The sequence below is a fragment of the Calliphora vicina genome, chromosome 5 (assembly GCF_958450345.1).
Source record: "Calliphora vicina chromosome 5, idCalVici1.1, whole genome shotgun sequence".
NCBI classification, from domain to species: Eukaryota; Metazoa; Arthropoda; class Insecta; order Diptera; family Calliphoridae; genus Calliphora; species Calliphora vicina.
In genome coordinates this window covers 62132278-62148985 of record NC_088784.1, presented here as the reverse complement: position 1 = coordinate 62148985, position 16708 = coordinate 62132278, and the positions used below count along the sequence as shown (strand labels likewise).

The window sequence follows — 16708 nt, the reverse complement described above, 5'->3', positions numbered from 1 at the left end:
AAAAGCCTAAATGTTGTACTTTTTTTATTATATAGTTTAGAAACAAACAACTACAAACATATTTAGTTATTATCCATCAAAAATTAAAAATACTCTAAATTTGGAACATTTAGAAAAAAAAAATAAAAATACTTTTCCAAAAAAAAAATTAAATAAAAGATTCTTATTCATATACTCAAATATCTGAAGTTGATGGTTCCATCATAAAAAGTTAGCTTTTAAATGTTTTAAACAAAAAAAAATTATTTTAATTTCTATTTTTATTACTTTATCTGAAAATACGAAAAATTTTTCCACTTTGACAGAATACTGCCGAAAAAGTATGCAACCTAGAATAACGATTTTAGCTATTAGTGATGTAGAATTTTGTCTACTTTTACCCGGTACCAAATTTAATAAATAAATATTAATTCTAAAAAATCAATTAAGCGCCACTTTGACCATGATTCAACCCAACGTGCGTCGTCTTTGCTGCTACACATGTAGCATTCTAGTTTTTGTTAAAATAAATGGAAATTCCTTTTACGAAAATTAATAAATAATAAATAGTTGTTAAGTGTAATGTATTGATGTTTTATTCGCCCGCAACTATAAAATATACAAAAGTTTTATTTTAAAATAAAGTCGTCTTTAACAAAAGTAAACTTTAAAATTTCTTTTATAGTTAGGGTGATCAATTTTAAAATTAATAATTTTAACAATATTGTTTTTTTTTGTAAATTCTTCAAATTTCTAAAACTAAAAACTCATAAATTTTAAAATTAATAATATTCAATATTGAACTTTTTCTTTTGTAAATCTTTCAAATTTCTAAAGCTTTGCTGGCATTTTAATATAATTGAGTTTTATCATGAATGTATAACATAATTTCATAATTTTTCAATAAATATAAAAATCTTTATAATGTTTAAATGAAAAAGTTCTCGGTTTTTATCATTAATATGGTGGAATCATAGGATTCTAGTGGGATGGACAACACTGGAATAACACCAGCCAGTAATAAAGTTCGTAGGGTATAATTCTGTAGGGAGAACGGAAACCTACTCGGTGCCCATTAATTTCTTTTATATCCAAAGTTGATATGATTTTTTTTGTGTGTGGACGGTTTTGTCCAGAGTGGTAGCAAGAACCACCCCCATCCGGCGAGCTCCTAGTCTGGCATACCAGCGCCGCTACGTCTCTGGCAACTCTAGAGCTTTTTGTTTTGGGTATGTTCAACATTACCAAAAACCACCACCACGTCAATGATGTTAGATGCATTTGAATAGTTGATGGAAGCTTTCTGATCCACAGTTTTGTTATTTGATCATTGAATTATTTATAGCAAGTTTCTTTAAATCATGGAAAAACTCAGATGGTTTTCTATCTCCAATTTCTGATTGGATGAGAAGTTTTTTAAAACAAAGATCCTCACTCATAGTAAATCGCTCAAGTTTAATATGTTTAATATATGGATATCTATATTCTAAACTTTAGAATCTAAAGGTTGATTGTGAATTATATCTACTAATTTATTTAGAACATCTTCAGATAGAGAAATAACAATTTGATATTTAATTGTATCATCTATGATGCCTTTAAATGTAAATGTTAATTATGTTTGTGTGAACCAAGTCTCAGGACAAGAAATCCAAAATTGTGGTCATTTTATAGAAACTTGTAGTGGATTGTTAATTTGTGTGTTTATATTTGAGCTGGTATTAGAATTTTGAAAGTCTGAATTATTTATATTTTGTTGTTTTGTGCCGTAACTTGTTTGTTCATTGAACGTGTTATAACAATTCTGTAAATAGATAATTACTGGTAAAGGATTTGCAAATAAAAACATATTGTAGAATTAAAGGTACACAGAAAAAATACATTCATAATTGGAATAAATTTTGTAATAAATATTATTAATCGAACATCAGTTTTTCTTCCCAAAAATTTTTCATTCAGAATAAGAACTTGTTCATAAATATTATAAAATAGTACATGACAAAAATGTTTGATTTTTTATGTAAATTGTATGATATTTTATAAAAAATGCATTATAATTCTATTATCTAATGAATTAGTTAAAATAATTTTGCATTATTGCCATATATTGGCCAATATTTTAAGATGAATTAACAATATCTGAAACTTAAAAAATGTTATTAATCATAATAAAACATCCATAAACATTAGAGCAATTCATCCTCCTTACAAAATTGAGTGAATTTCGCTCATATTTTCTCATTTTGTAGCTGAAAATCATAAAAAAAATAAAAAATTTTCAAAAGAAAATTTCAAACATTTTTGAACAACATAAAAATACTCTGGTTTAATTAAAAACATGTTTATATATATTTTGCATAACTACCACAAGCAATTATGATTATTTATTACGTTTTTGATACTAATTATATATAAGGAATCACTATTTTCAAATACTAAGACTAAATTATAAGCTAAATTTTAACTAAAGGTGTAATTAGTTACAACCGGTCCTTTCCATCAGCCAGCCCTTAACGGATTCCACAATTTCAAACTCATTGTTGAAACAGCCGCGGCAAATATGTGCAGTTAAAGAAAGACGTCCTTCCATATTTATATGCTCGCACATATAAAACATCGTATGTACGAATTCTTTACCCATTATAAAATACATATTTTCAAAACGATGACCATTTGCCGTAAACAATTCTTCATTTCCCGATGTTATGTTCCACTCACAATAACGTACCTTTGCGGTGGATGGTATACTCGACTTCTCTTGAGTCATTATGCGATCAAACTAAAAAGAGAAAGAAGGAAAGTTATTTGTAAGTACAAATTTAGAATAAATATTAATTTGTTTCTATAAAACTTACCCAATCATTAACTAGAGGTATGGAGTCACGTGGTGAACGCTTCCTGCGTGACACTGTAATTTGAGGACAGGATTGACGATGCCTGTAAATAAATTGTTATTATTAATTAAATACATAGTTTATAAATGATTAATGAAAATTAATTAAATACTTACATTGATTTGGAATATGTTAATTTTAAAACAACATATTCAACTTTAGTTTTTGGTTCCATTTTCAAAAAAATTATTTAAAATAGTTATTTAAATTGCCAACTGAAGATGTTCTTGATGCTTACTGTGCCAAGATCGTTTTGGTTGTGTATAAGAAATTCGTAAATCTTTAGTCTTTTATACTTTAAAATCTTTAAGCAACACATATTATCAGATGTCTTGTTTCTAATTTAGGTTCTAGCTCATAAATGACTTAAGCGTTTTATGATGTAATGGGACATTTTTAAAATATGTGTGCGCTTTTAGGTAACAGAAAAATTTGCAGCCGCAGCATTAAACCTAATTAAAACATCTTACAGTTTTTCTTAGGAATCTACAGGTAAAATTATGCACACATGTGTGGAAAATAATACAAAACAGGAATTTTCTTTTAAATTTTAAAAGAATACATATGTATTTCAGATTAAATCGCAGAAAAATGTTCCAAATGTATCCTTTTAATATGGATATTGATATTTGCATACATTTTATGAGTTAATCGTTTTCAAAACACCTGTAAAGAATACGATTGTCTTTCAACAACCTAACTACACGATATTATAATTTTAAAATTTGTTTCTGTACTCACGATATTAAAGATTTGGGCTATTTACACGGTCTGCTATTAGTCATAATATCCTAATATACTATAATAGTTGTCGTTGTGTTTTAAACCAAAAAAGGTATAATTTTATGACAAAACAATAAACATAGTTCCAATAGTCTTATTAGTTTAGAACTTTTTTGCTTGAAACACAACAAAAATTTGTTTGAGCTATCATAATACATAATGACATTATGACCAAATAGTAGACTGTGTGAATACCCCAATTATATGTTATCTAGGGTATTCATTCGACTAATGATCGTTCGATTAATCGAATAATTTCTTACGAATAATTATTCGAACAATTTAAAAATGGCCATTTTCGAGAAACGAATAATTCGAACAATTTTATGTAGAATAATCGAATAAAACGAATAAATGGTCATATATATTTAAATTTATTAAATTGCTTAAAATTTTTCATAATTTAAAATTTAAATAAGTAATAATGACTCACAAAAATTTTATTGTTTCTGAAATTCGACAAATTACTAAAGATAAAAGGTCATTCAATCACTGTAGATGAGTGTTCCGATAGCTCCTTCTATAAATATATAAATATTACTGCCAGAAGTTACAATTCTAAAAATAAATCTTTCAAAATTTTTAACTTAGGACTTGAACCAATGAAAATAAAAGGTACGGAATAAAATATTTGTTATTTAGCTGGCGAAATATTAACTTAAAGTGTATTAAAGTGGAGTTGAATATGATAGAGAATGTGATTTTGAAACGGTCGTCGAAAGTGATATTGAGGATGACATTTATAATGATTACATTGAAATAGATGAAGGCCATGATCTTAAAATATATGTATACTTACCTCGTACGTAAGTGTTGCAAAATATTTAATAAATCGAATGATAAACACAAATATTGCAAACTAACGTTTTGTTGCAAGAAAAGCATGTAGTTCGTCTTATACATGATTTTGAACATAGTTGAACATCTTTGTCTAACATTGTAATAAACTTTTTGCGTATTTGTAAATGCGTCAATCATGCACTGCCTGACTTCAAATTAGCCATGTTCACTGACAATGATATCAAACTTTGGACAGATTCCCTTTATTGTGTAATTCCCCAAGACCACTTTATTAAGCATTAAGCAAAGATTCGGCAACGTTGATTGATCTTGAGGGTATAATATAATTTGTTATAAATAATTTAGAAAAAGTGAATAATTAATTTACTAAAGAATTAGTTACTAAATTTAAAACCCGAATTAATGAACGACATAAAAAAGTTCTTAATACGTTTATATTGTATTTGAATTCAGGATCATGTCCAACTAGCTCAAATTTTTTAAAGCATAGCTCCAAAACGAAAATTAAAGGGTTTGATAGTCAATTGTTTTGTAGATTGTTCAGGAGTTAATCTGATCAGAATATTTCTGTTGAAAATTTTATGATGGACTTTGTTTTCGATATCAATACTTGAATTGTTACCTTTAACGTTATTTTTTGTTTTTCTTTAACAATAAAATGATAAAAAACCGACATCAAAACTTCATTCTTTACGTTTTTAAAAAAAAAATTAAATTATTCGAATAATTCGATTAATTTTAAACGTGTGATCGAATTATTCGAACAAGTTAAAATCTCTTATTCGAATTATTCTTTTTATTCGAACAAGAGAAAAATCGAATAATTCGAATACCCTAATGTTATCCATAGTATATTCTAATTATTTATAATTTTCAATAACCCAGCCTCTAGACCAGGGATGGCAAATGAAATTTATAAATTGTACCAACAAGCATTAAAAATTGTACTTTTTTGAAACTGATTGTACCAAATCACTTAAAATGAGATAGAAAAATATAAAATATCTTTTTCAAATGTTGTACTTAAAAATATTTGAATATTTCTTTAATTTAACTGGTATGGATTTATTATAAGACTAGAATAAAGAGGATTCCATTTGCCATTTGTAACAGTTTGGTACATGGTTCAAGATGGCAAATTGGTACATTTTATTCTAATGATACTTATTAACTTATCGATAAAAATTTAGAATCAAAGATTGCGAGCTCAGTGGTATAAAACTACCGAAAAGAGAGACCTTTTTTAATTTTCTGAAAAATTAAACAAAGCATATAGCCATATGTATCATTAGAAGACAATGTACCAATTTCCCATTATCTTGAACAATGTACCAAACTGTTAACACAGATTTAATTAATTGTCGTATGTCTGGAGGAGTCAACATTTAAAATATTATCAAAATTGTCTTAATAGGTTTAAATTCAATTTATTTTCCGGTTTAATTCTCTTTTTGGTACCTTTTTCCCCATTAGGTATCATAGCTCATAATAAAATATTCTTTTATGGAAAAAGTACCAAATATTAATTATTTTTACTCCTTAGTTAAAAATACAAAATTTATATTTGGTATTTTTTGATTTAAAATTTATTTCTGTATTTATTGGCTTAAAAAAGTACCAAAACAAAGCTTTCACCCGTTTTCTACCCTAAAAGTGCCAGTGTGCCTTTGGCCGCACTGTGCGATGGCGCAATGAATATCTATTTTCGAATTCAACCAATATTGTATTCATCGGTTATATTTAGCTTTTAAAGACATTCGAAATAAGCTATGAGATGCAGTTATACCAATAACTTAAATTGATGATAAAGAAAAACAAGAAGTGTTGTCTTTCTTTTTCATGAAAGGTTGAAATTGTTTGTTAAACCAATACATTTGGCTGCTAGTTTCCTTGACCCCAATAGCCAAGGGCATGATTTAAGTTCATCCGATTCTCTAATTGCTATGAAGTTTATTTAGGATATGGGTACCAATTTGAATATAAATATAATGGCGGACCTAGCAAACTGGAGAGAATTTGTGGGCCAAACATTTTGTGTGGAACTGCATAGAAAAAATATCTCCTTCGACATGGTGGAAAAGTATTTACGCGTCCACAGAATTAAGCAGAATAGCGGTTCATTACTTTTCAAGTGCTCTGTAAGCATTACAATTTATATTTATTATAAAATTCATGAAATTTTGCAGCACAACGTTTTTGTTCACCAAATTTTCTACAACATAGTTTATACATTTGGGTAAATACCAGGGTATATACCCATTTTTAACCATTTTACCAAATTTCCCATCTCTAATCACCAGCAATATCGCTTTCCATGAGCCGGTCAACAATTTGCTGCTTTGTAAATTTACTTGGCATTTTTTTCGTAATAGGTTACAAATGTGCAGCGGGCTGGACATGTAAAAAAATGCTAAAATAAGGGACTAATATGAAATTTAATGAACATTAAAGTACCTTACCTTGATTATTGAATTGTTAACAATAAAATAATATATTTCTTTTAGTTTTTATACTTCACAACTTTAAAAAAATTAATTAAATTGAATTAATTGAACAACTGATCACAAAATTAATTAAACATTTTTTAGTGTGGCCTGCTTGAAAAAAATTTCCGGTTTTTAGAACAAAAAATATGTTCATCTAGCTGTATAAATGGTAGTAATACGAAAAAAAAAAACAATTTTACTAGGTCTGCAGACGTTTGATTAATGTCCAGTGGGCTGCACGTCAGGACCGAGGAGGGTATTCTCAAATCAAAGAATATACACTTATTGGCCCTCAGATCAGGATCCTACAGAATGATGACAATTTTTCACATTGTTTATTTGAGAAAGAATATGCAGCATATAAATCTTTCAATAACATCATGAACAGTTTTCTTGGAAACAATTTCGAATTAATCGCCAATATAGCTGATATTTTCTAAGAAAACATAAAAAGATCGAGCAAAATTAAAAAAAAAATAAATCAATAAACCTAAATATTTCATCAACTAATAGAGATAACCTACACATGTAAGCGTTTTTTTGTAGATCTTCTCAAGGATCATTTGGATTTTTGTCGATTTTTTTTAAATTTAATACCCAGTTGATTATAAGTGTTATAAAAAATAGTTGATAATATGTATAGGAAATGCTATACAAATTTAAAATTCGAACTTGACGGGTTATGGTTTAGTGAATGTGAATTTCAAAGCGACAAAATTTATGCTGGTAGCATTTATGACAAAATACACCTATGTCTCCTCTCGCTAGCAGCAAGAATTTTAAAGCCATCAATAGTTGCAGGTTAAAGAGATGAAGCGAAAATAACTGAAACAATGGAGTTAGATTCATCATACCTAACTTTAGATTCAATGGATTTGGGATACGATTTTGAAGAAGAAATTAAAAATCAACCTTTGATTTTGTCATTAAAAAAGAATTGCTTTTTATGCCTAAAATGTTTATTATTACAAATGCTAAAACGTTTTCCATAAAATCTTATGTTTTTTAAAACATATAAACAGTTTTCCCCAAATATGTGTTGGACAAAATAGTTTCAGCTCAATTATGAAAATTCTACAACCGGTAGTGAATAACACTGTTTCAAGGGATAGATACATATATATGAATCCCAATGATATTAGCAATTCTTATAGCTTAAAAAAATCGCAAAAGGTTATTGTAGAATACACTTCTCTCAATAAAACAAAAGAGTTACTAGGAAAAATAAATCGTCACAGAGTGGATTCGAGCTTAATAAACGATGACACCAACATCAAATACATATACATCAATGAACACCTCACCCCATATAAACGGCGTCTACTCTGGTTAGCTAAAACTAAAGCCAAAGAGTTAAACTGGAAATTTGTATGGGTAAAAATGGCAATATCTACGCTAACAAGAATGAAATTTCTAATCCAATAATAATAATGAATGCCTCAGATATTGAATTGATTGCATCAACAATTTAAAAAATAAATAAAATTAAACCTAATCCAAACAAAAATATTTTATTGTGTAAAAATGTTACAAAATCAAATTTTAGATAATTTTAATCAAATAAATAAAAACCTGCTAAGTTATCCCACAACGATCATATATATGAATATTCGTTCTCTACGACTAAACTTCACCCCTTTCATAGCTAGTCTACATAATCATTATGCAATTGGGTGCACTCCCTCAGAATTGTCTTTCTGAAAAAGAACTTCCCCAATGCTTACATCAGACGCATCACACTGAATGTAAAAATGCTTATTGAAGTCAGGGTGGTTAAGAAGCGGACTCGAAATCAGAGCTTCTTTGAGGCGATCAAAGACGTCTTTAGCTTCCTCTGAAAACATAAATTGCTTACCCTTCTTCAGCGTTACAAAGATTGGATCCGCAATGGTAGCATAGTCTGATATAAATTTCCTATACCAGCCTGTTGCTCCCATTAAACTCCGCACATGTCTTGCTGACTTAGGATAAGCAAAACGAGTTATGGTTTCCACCTTTGCCGGATCAGGTTTCAGTTTGTCGCCTCCTACTATATACCCTAGATATTTTAATTCTTTAAAAGAAAATTTAGATTTCATCACATTGATGGCCAGTCCTGCATTTGCTAAATAAATAGATACACGTTTCAACAAATCCAGATGTGTCTCGAATTCTGGAGACACTATCAAAAGATCATCTAAGTAGACGAAAACCCTATCACGAAGTGCTGCGGGGATCACTTTATCCATTAGACGGCATAACCTTTGGGCTGCATTACACAACCCAAAAGGCATGACCGAAAAATGGCAAAGTTGTCGTCCTGGCGACGTGAATGCGGTTTTCTCCTTACGAGATAAGTCTAGTGGTATCTGCCAGAACACGTCTTTCAGTTCGACACTAGAGATGTATATCGTGTTTCCCAAACGACTGAGCAAACCTTCAATTTGCGGCAATGGATAGGCATCCTTGACGGTCAGTGCATTGAGCTTACGATCGTCCAGGCATAACCGATTTTTCTCGCCCTTGCGGACTAGAGTAACCGGGTGGCTCCATGGGCTCTCACTAATCTCAATCACACCGAGGTCAGGCTTCCTATCCAGCTCCGCGAACATTAATTTTTGCACAGCCGGAGAAACAGGATAATGACGAGTGCGTTTCTAAATTTGTTTTTCCTAATCATTTCTTACTAAAGCAGGGCAACATCGATATGACTAAATCTAATTTTTGTTGCTGATCAACTGTCAGGTTACGAGTCACGGCATCTAGGGTATTTTCTGCCTCTTAACAGAGACTAATACCATTTGTCGTGAGACTATCTAGACAGGCAAACATTTAAAAAACATGAAATCGACACCCAAGAATAGTTCTCGATTCAGAGTAGACACAACATAAAAATTGATAACATTTACCGTATTACTGAACGACATTTCTGCCCTAACACGGCCGACTATGGGATGGACCGTTCCATCCGCTGTTTTCATGACTGTTCTGAAATCGTTTATCTCGAGATCTCGAGACCTGTCCGACAATTTTATAGGGAAGCAGACGAAATCTCATGACGTAACCGTTTCCTAATCTTATATCTTTCTCGGGCCTTTCTAATCTTACTAGATACTATGCCAAATATTCTATTTTTGGCCTCATTATACTCTTGAATTCGAATATGTAGGGGTTTGAGTTCCCTAAGCCGAGGCTCCGGTTTTGACTCAAACTCCGACATATTCGAATTCTTTAAAACCCTTATTGCTGTTCTCTTTGTTGTTGTAGATCTACTTCTACTCGGCCTACATGTCGGTGGACCTCGCCTCCCCAGTTAGAGACGGGTTCCTGGGACGGATTCTCTGGCATTTGGGACATTTAGGGGCCACTACATTTTCCCTCCCACACCTAAAACAAAATGTTCTAGTCGGATCGGGACAATCCATAAAGCTATGGCCTACAATTCCAGAAAGTGTAATGGCTAGTCGACTGTATACCGTCTACTTCCAAGTCTATCAACGACTGTTCATCCTCCGCACAATATAGTTCGTGTACCCGCTGAGTTGGACTGGACCGTTGGTACATTTGCCTCTGCTTGGCTAACCAATTCTCTGCATGCCTTACTTCGCGGCAGAACTCGGACAATGTTTTTAAGCGCACCCCTCACCTTTCTGCAAACTGTTCTTCAATATAGGGATTTTGTTGTTGATTTCTTAATTTAACGACGGCATTGTAGAAATTTTCGAAGGTCTCCTGTGGTAGCTGCCGGCGTCCTGTAATCCCAATACCAATCCAAGGCTGAACCTTCTAACAGGAAATGAAAACTGCGATAACGAACACCTCGTTATCTGTATAGACTCTCCTCAGCGCTCCCACTCTAAATATAAACTCCTGCACGTTCATTGTTTTGTTGGTACCATCAAACTTCATTTCATTTGTCCAATTGATTGACCGAACTAGCTGTTTATATATGTAAAATAAATAATCATTCTATATTTTGGGATTTTATCTTGTTCCTTACCCTATTTACATGCGCTTGGTCCATTTTTTTTATTATCCACAATTTTCTTGATTTTTTATTTTAATATTTATTTTACATTTCAAAACAAATGTCAATTGTTTAAATTTTGAAAATGAAAATGTGTTAAAATTGTTGAAAAAAATTATAAAATTATGCTTGTTAATGAATTAACGTAAATTGAGCTATATTTAGTCAACCATTTTTAGTTAAAATTTCGAGACTTTTGATGTGTTTAATTCTCTCACAAGGGTGTTGAATTCACACGGTACCCGTATATGTGAGAGATTAATTTAAAACAAGTAAGAGTGCTATATTCGGCTGTGCCGAATCTTATATACCCTTCACCAAATTATACTTCAAACTTTTAAATATTTTTAGGTAAACAAAATTTATTTTTTTTTTCCATTTTTTTAATTTTTTGGAAACAAATTTTTTTCTATTGTTATTTTTTTTTTTTAAATTTTAAAATTTTTTTTTTAATTTTAAATTTTTTTAAATTTAAATTTAAATTTTTTTTAAATTTTAAAAATTTTTTTTTTTTAAATTTAAAATTTTTTTTTTTAAATTTTAAAATTTTTTTTTTTTTAAATTTTAAAAAAATATTTTTTGTTTTTTAAATTTTTTTTTTTTGAAAAAAAAATTCGGGTTAAACATTTTTTTCCCGATTTTGACCCATTGTAGGTCCAACTTACTATGGTCTTATATACGTAGTTGCAAATGTCTTTGAAATATCTATCATTAGATATCCATATTGTCTATATTAATGTCTTAGTAATCCAGATATAGGTAAAAAAATAGGTCAAAAATCGAGGTTGTCTTGGTTTTTTCCTCATATCTCAGCCATTTGTGGACCGATTTTGCTGATTTTAAATAGCAAAATTCTCGAAAGCATGTCTGACAGAATTATTGAAGATTTGGATCCCGAAGATATCTGGGGTCTTCAGAAAACTGATTTCAACAGACAGACAGACAGACAGACGGACAGACAGACAGACAGACAGACAGACAGACAGACAGACAGACAGACAGACAGACAGACAGACAGACAGACAGACAGACAGACAGACAGACAGACAGACGGACATGGCTTAATCGACTCCGCTATCTATAAGGATCCAGAATATATATACTTTATAGGGTCGGAAATGAAAAATGTAGAAATTACAAACGGAATGACAAACTTATATATTTTTAAAAGTAAACGAACGGAATCCCGTAACTTCCACTGATAATTTGTACAAATTATCAAGCACGCGAACACTACTAATATTTCAAAAACTGTATTTTAAATATTTCTTATGGTACGAAATTGAGACAGCACCGAGCCTACCTGTTTTACAAAACCAACTGTCTGGCAACGCGTCAGAGAAAAGCAAACGAATTGACAGACGAAAACTGAATTCAACTCCTCGCGTCGCACATTGGGTTGAATCGCATCCAAAGTGACGCTTAACTCAGACAATAATGTTAGATTTTTTCAATATTTTTTTTTTAAAGATTATGCCTTATTAAGTAAAAAAATAGAAAAAATTTTAAATACAAAATTTTATAAACAAAAATTTCACAAAGGAAGAAATTTTCAAGTCCATTGAAAAAAATTTTAAAACCAATATCTTCCGATCGGGATGAAATTTGCAGCAATTGGATAGTAGTTTATACAAAATTTTTCAACAAGATCGGTCAAGAACTCGCTGAGTTAGAGGGGTTCCAAATTTGACACTTTGACCAAACAGGTGTTTTTTCTCATCCCGAGTTACCTCAATTTGAGGCCTTGAGGCATCGGCGCGTATTAGTGATTTAACTCCAAATTCAAAACTTAAACCTCTATAGCCATGGGTAATTTTACTAAAATCAGACAATACGTTTAGAATTTACACATTTATTTCCATTTTTTTTTCATTTATTTCCAGTTTTTCATTTCCGCCATTTAATAAAATCTTAATTTAAAGAAAGGCGCGCAAAAATGTGCAACATTTTTTTTGTTTAAATAAAAGCCTAAATGTTGTACTTTTTTTATTATATAGTTTAGAAACAAACAACTACAAACATATTTAGTTATTATCCATCAAAAATTAAAAATACTCTAAATTTGGAACATTTAGAAAAAAAAAATAAAAATACTTTTCCAAAAAAAAAATTAAATAAAAGATTCTTATTCATATACTCAAATATCTGAAGTTGATGGTTCCATCATAAAAAGTTAGCTTTTAAATGTTTTAAACAAAAAAAAATTATTTTAATTTCTATTTTTATTACTTTATCTGAAAATACGAAAAATTTTTCCACTTTGACAGAATACTGCCGAAAAAGTATGCAACCTAGAATAACGATTTTAGCTATTAGTGATGTAGAATTTTGTCTACTTTTACCCGGTACCAAATTTAATAAATAAATATTAATTCTAAAAAATCAATTAAGCGCCACTTTGACCATGATTCAACCCAACGTGCGTCGTCTTTGCTGCTACACATGTAGCATTCTAGTTTTTGTTAAAATAAATGGAAATTCCTTTTACGAAAATTAATAAATAATAAATAGTTGTTAAGTGTAATGTATTGATGTTTTATTCGCCCGCAACTATAAAATATACAAAAGTTTTATTTTAAAATAAAGTCGTCTTTAACAAAAGTAAACTTTAAAATTTCTTTTATAGTTAGGGTGATCAATTTTAAAATTAATAATTTTAACAATATTGTTTTTTTTTGTAAATTCTTCAAATTTCTAAAACTAAAAACTCATAAATTTTAAAATTAATAATATTCAATATTGAACTTTTTCTTTTGTAAATCTTTCAAATTTCTAAAGCTTTGCTGGCATTTTAATATAATTGAGTTTTATCATGAATGTATAACATAATTTCATAATTTTTCAATAAATATAAAAATCTTTATAATGTTTAAATGAAAAAGTTCTCGGTTTTTATCATTAATATGGTGGAATCATAGGATTCTAGTGGGATGGACAACACTGGAATAACACCAGCCAGTAATAAAGTTCGTAGGGTATAATTCTGTAGGGAGAACGGAAACCTACTCGGTGCCCATTAATTTCTTTTATATCCAAAGTTGATATGATTTTTTTTGTGTGTGGACGGTTTTGTCCAGAGTGGTAGCAAGAACCACCCCCATCCGGCGAGCTCCTAGTCTGGCATACCAGCGCCGCTACGTCTCTGGCAACTCTAGAGCTTTTTGTTTTGGGTATGTTCAACATTACCAAAAACCACCACCACGTCAATGATGTTAGATGCATTTGAATAGTTGATGGAAGCTTTCTGATCCACAGTTTTGTTATTTGATCATTGAATTATTTATAGCAAGTTTCTTTAAATCATGGAAAAACTCAGATGGTTTTCTATCTCCAATTTCTGATTGGATGAGAAGTTTTTTAAAACAAAGATCCTCACTCATAGTAAATCGCTCAAGTTTAATATGTTTAATATATGGATATCTATATTCTAAACTTTAGAATCTAAAGGTTGATTGTGAATTATATCTACTAATTTATTTAGAACATCTTCAGATAGAGAAATAACAATTTGATATTTAATTGTATCATCTATGATGCCTTTAAATGTAAATGTTAATTATGTTTGTGTGAACCAAGTCTCAGGACAAGAAATCCAAAATTGTGGTCATTTTATAGAAACTTGTAGTGGATTGTTAATTTGTGTGTTTATATTTGAGCTGGTATTAGAATTTTGAAAGTCTGAATTATTTATATTTTGTTGTTTTGTGCCGTAACTTGTTTGTTCATTGAACGTGTTATAACAATTCTGTAAATAGATAATTACTGGTAAAGGATTTGCAAATAAAAACATATTGTAGAATTAAAGGTACACAGAAAAAATACATTCATAATTGGAATAAATTTTGTAATAAATATTATTAATCGAACATCAGTTTTTCTTCCCAAAAATTTTTCATTCAGAATAAGAACTTGTTCATAAATATTATAAAATAGTACATGACAAAAATGTTTGATTTTTTATGTAAATTGTATGATATTTTATAAAAAATGCATTATAATTCTATTATCTAATGAATTAGTTAAAATAATTTTGCATTATTGCCATATATTGGCCAATATTTTAAGATGAATTAACAATATCTGAAACTTAAAAAATGTTATTAATCATAATAAAACATCCATAAACATTAGAGCAATTCATCCTCCTTACAAAATTGAGTGAATTTCGCTCATATTTTCTCATTTTGTAGCTGAAAATCATAAAAAAAATAAAAAATTTTCAAAAGAAAATTTCAAACATTTTTGAACAACATAAAAATACTCTGGTTTAATTAAAAACATGTTTATATATATTTTGCATAACTACCACAAGCAATTATGATTATTTATTACGTTTTTGATACTAATTATATATAAGGAATCACTATTTTCAAATACTAAGACTAAATTATAAGCTAAATTTTAACTAAAGGTGTAATTAGTTACAACCGGTCCTTTCCATCAGCCAGCCCTTAACGGATTCCACAATTTCAAACTCATTGTTGAAACAGCCGCGGCAAATATGTGCAGTTAAAGAAAGACGTCCTTCCATATTTATATGCTCGCACATATAAAACATCGTATGTACGGATTCTTTACCCATTATAAAATACATATTTTCAAAACGATGACCATTTGCCGTAAACAATTCTTCATTTCCCGATGTTATGTTCCACTCACAATAACGTACCTTTGCGGTGGATGGTATACTCGACTTCTCTTGAGTCATTATGCGATCAAACTAAAAAGAGAAAGAAGGAAAGTTATTTGTAAGTACAAATTTAGAATAAATATTAATTTGTTTCTATAAAACTTACCCAATCATTAACTAGAGGTATGGAGTCACGTGGTGAACGCTTCCTGCGTGACACTGTAATTTGAGGACAGGATTGACGATGCCTGTAAATAAATTGTTATTATTAATTAAATACATAGTTTATAAATGATTAATGAAAATTAATTAAATACTTACATTGATTTGGAATATGTTAATTTTAAAACAACATATTCAACTTTAGTTTTTGGTTCCATTTTCAAAAAAATTATTTAAAATAGTTATTTAAATTGCCAACTGAAGATGTTCTTGATGCTTACTGTGCCAAGATCGTTTTGGTTGTGTATAAGAAATTCGTAAATCTTTAGTCTTTTATACTTTAAAATCTTTAAGCAACACATATTATCAGATGTCTTGTTTCTAATTTAGGTTCTAGCTCATAAATGACTTAAGCGTTTTATGATGTAATGGGACATTTTTAAAATATGTGTGCGCTTTTAGGTAACAGAAAAATTTGCAGCCGCAGCATTAAACCTAATTAAAACATCTTACAGTTTTTCTTAGGAATCTACAGGTAAAATTATGCACACATGTGTGGAAAATAATACAAAACAGGAATTTTCTTTTAAATTTTAAAAGAATACATATGTATTTCAGATTAAATCGCAGAAAAATGTTCCAAATGTATCCTTTTAATATGGATATTGATATTTGCATACATTTTATGAGTTAATCGTTTTCAAAACACCTGTAAAGAATACGATTGTCTTTCAACAACCTAACTACACGATATTATAATTTTAAAATTTGTTTCTGTACTCACGATATTAAAGATTTGGGCTATTTACACGGTCTGCTATTAGTCATAATATCCTAATATACTATAATAGTTGTCGTTGTGTTTTAAACCAAAAAAGGTATAATTTTATGACAAAACAATAAACATAGTTCCAATAGTCTTATTAGTTTAGAACTTTTTTGCTTGAAACACAACAAAAATTTGTTT

General features: G+C 29.5%; 2 protein-coding genes across 2 annotated transcripts; both read right to left on the bottom strand.

Annotated features, from left to right (window-relative positions):
* Window positions 1-2455: 2455 nt before the first annotated feature.
* On the bottom strand, window positions 2456-3048 carry LOC135961315 (uncharacterized). Its single transcript, XM_065512809.1, has 3 exons — window positions 2990-3048; window positions 2835-2916; window positions 2456-2758 (listed from the first exon to the last, which is right to left on the bottom strand). Exons 1-3 carry the CDS (start codon window positions 3046-3048, stop codon window positions 2456-2458), a joined length of 444 nt encoding a protein of 147 aa, XP_065368881.1.
* A 12318-nt stretch (window positions 3049-15366) lies between these two features.
* On the bottom strand, window positions 15367-15959 carry LOC135961314 (uncharacterized). Its single transcript, XM_065512807.1, has 3 exons — window positions 15901-15959; window positions 15746-15827; window positions 15367-15669 (listed from the first exon to the last, which is right to left on the bottom strand). The coding sequence occupies exons 1-3, from the start codon at window positions 15957-15959 to the stop codon at window positions 15367-15369; spliced, it is 444 nt and encodes a 147-aa protein (XP_065368879.1).
* Window positions 15960-16708: the final 749 nt, after the last annotated feature.

Excerpts from the sequence above, each read along its gene's own strand:
- LOC135961315 (XM_065512809.1), bottom strand. The coding sequence starts at position 3,048 with ATGGAACCAAAAACTAAAGTTGAATATGTTGTTTTAAAATTAACATAT. Across the intron at positions 2,917-2,989 it reads TTAACATATTCCAAATCAAT|GCATCGTCAATCCTGTCCTC; the intron begins GTAAGTATTTAA and ends ATTTATTTACAG. Across the intron at positions 2,759-2,834 it reads TACCTCTAGTTAATGATTGG|TTTGATCGCATAATGACTCA; the intron begins GTAAGTTTTATA and ends TTCTCTTTTTAG.
- LOC135961314 (XM_065512807.1), bottom strand. The coding sequence starts at position 15,959 with ATGGAACCAAAAACTAAAGTTGAATATGTTGTTTTAAAATTAACATAT. Across the intron at positions 15,828-15,900 it reads TTAACATATTCCAAATCAAT|GCATCGTCAATCCTGTCCTC; the intron begins GTAAGTATTTAA and ends ATTTATTTACAG. Across the intron at positions 15,670-15,745 it reads TACCTCTAGTTAATGATTGG|TTTGATCGCATAATGACTCA; the intron begins GTAAGTTTTATA and ends TTCTCTTTTTAG.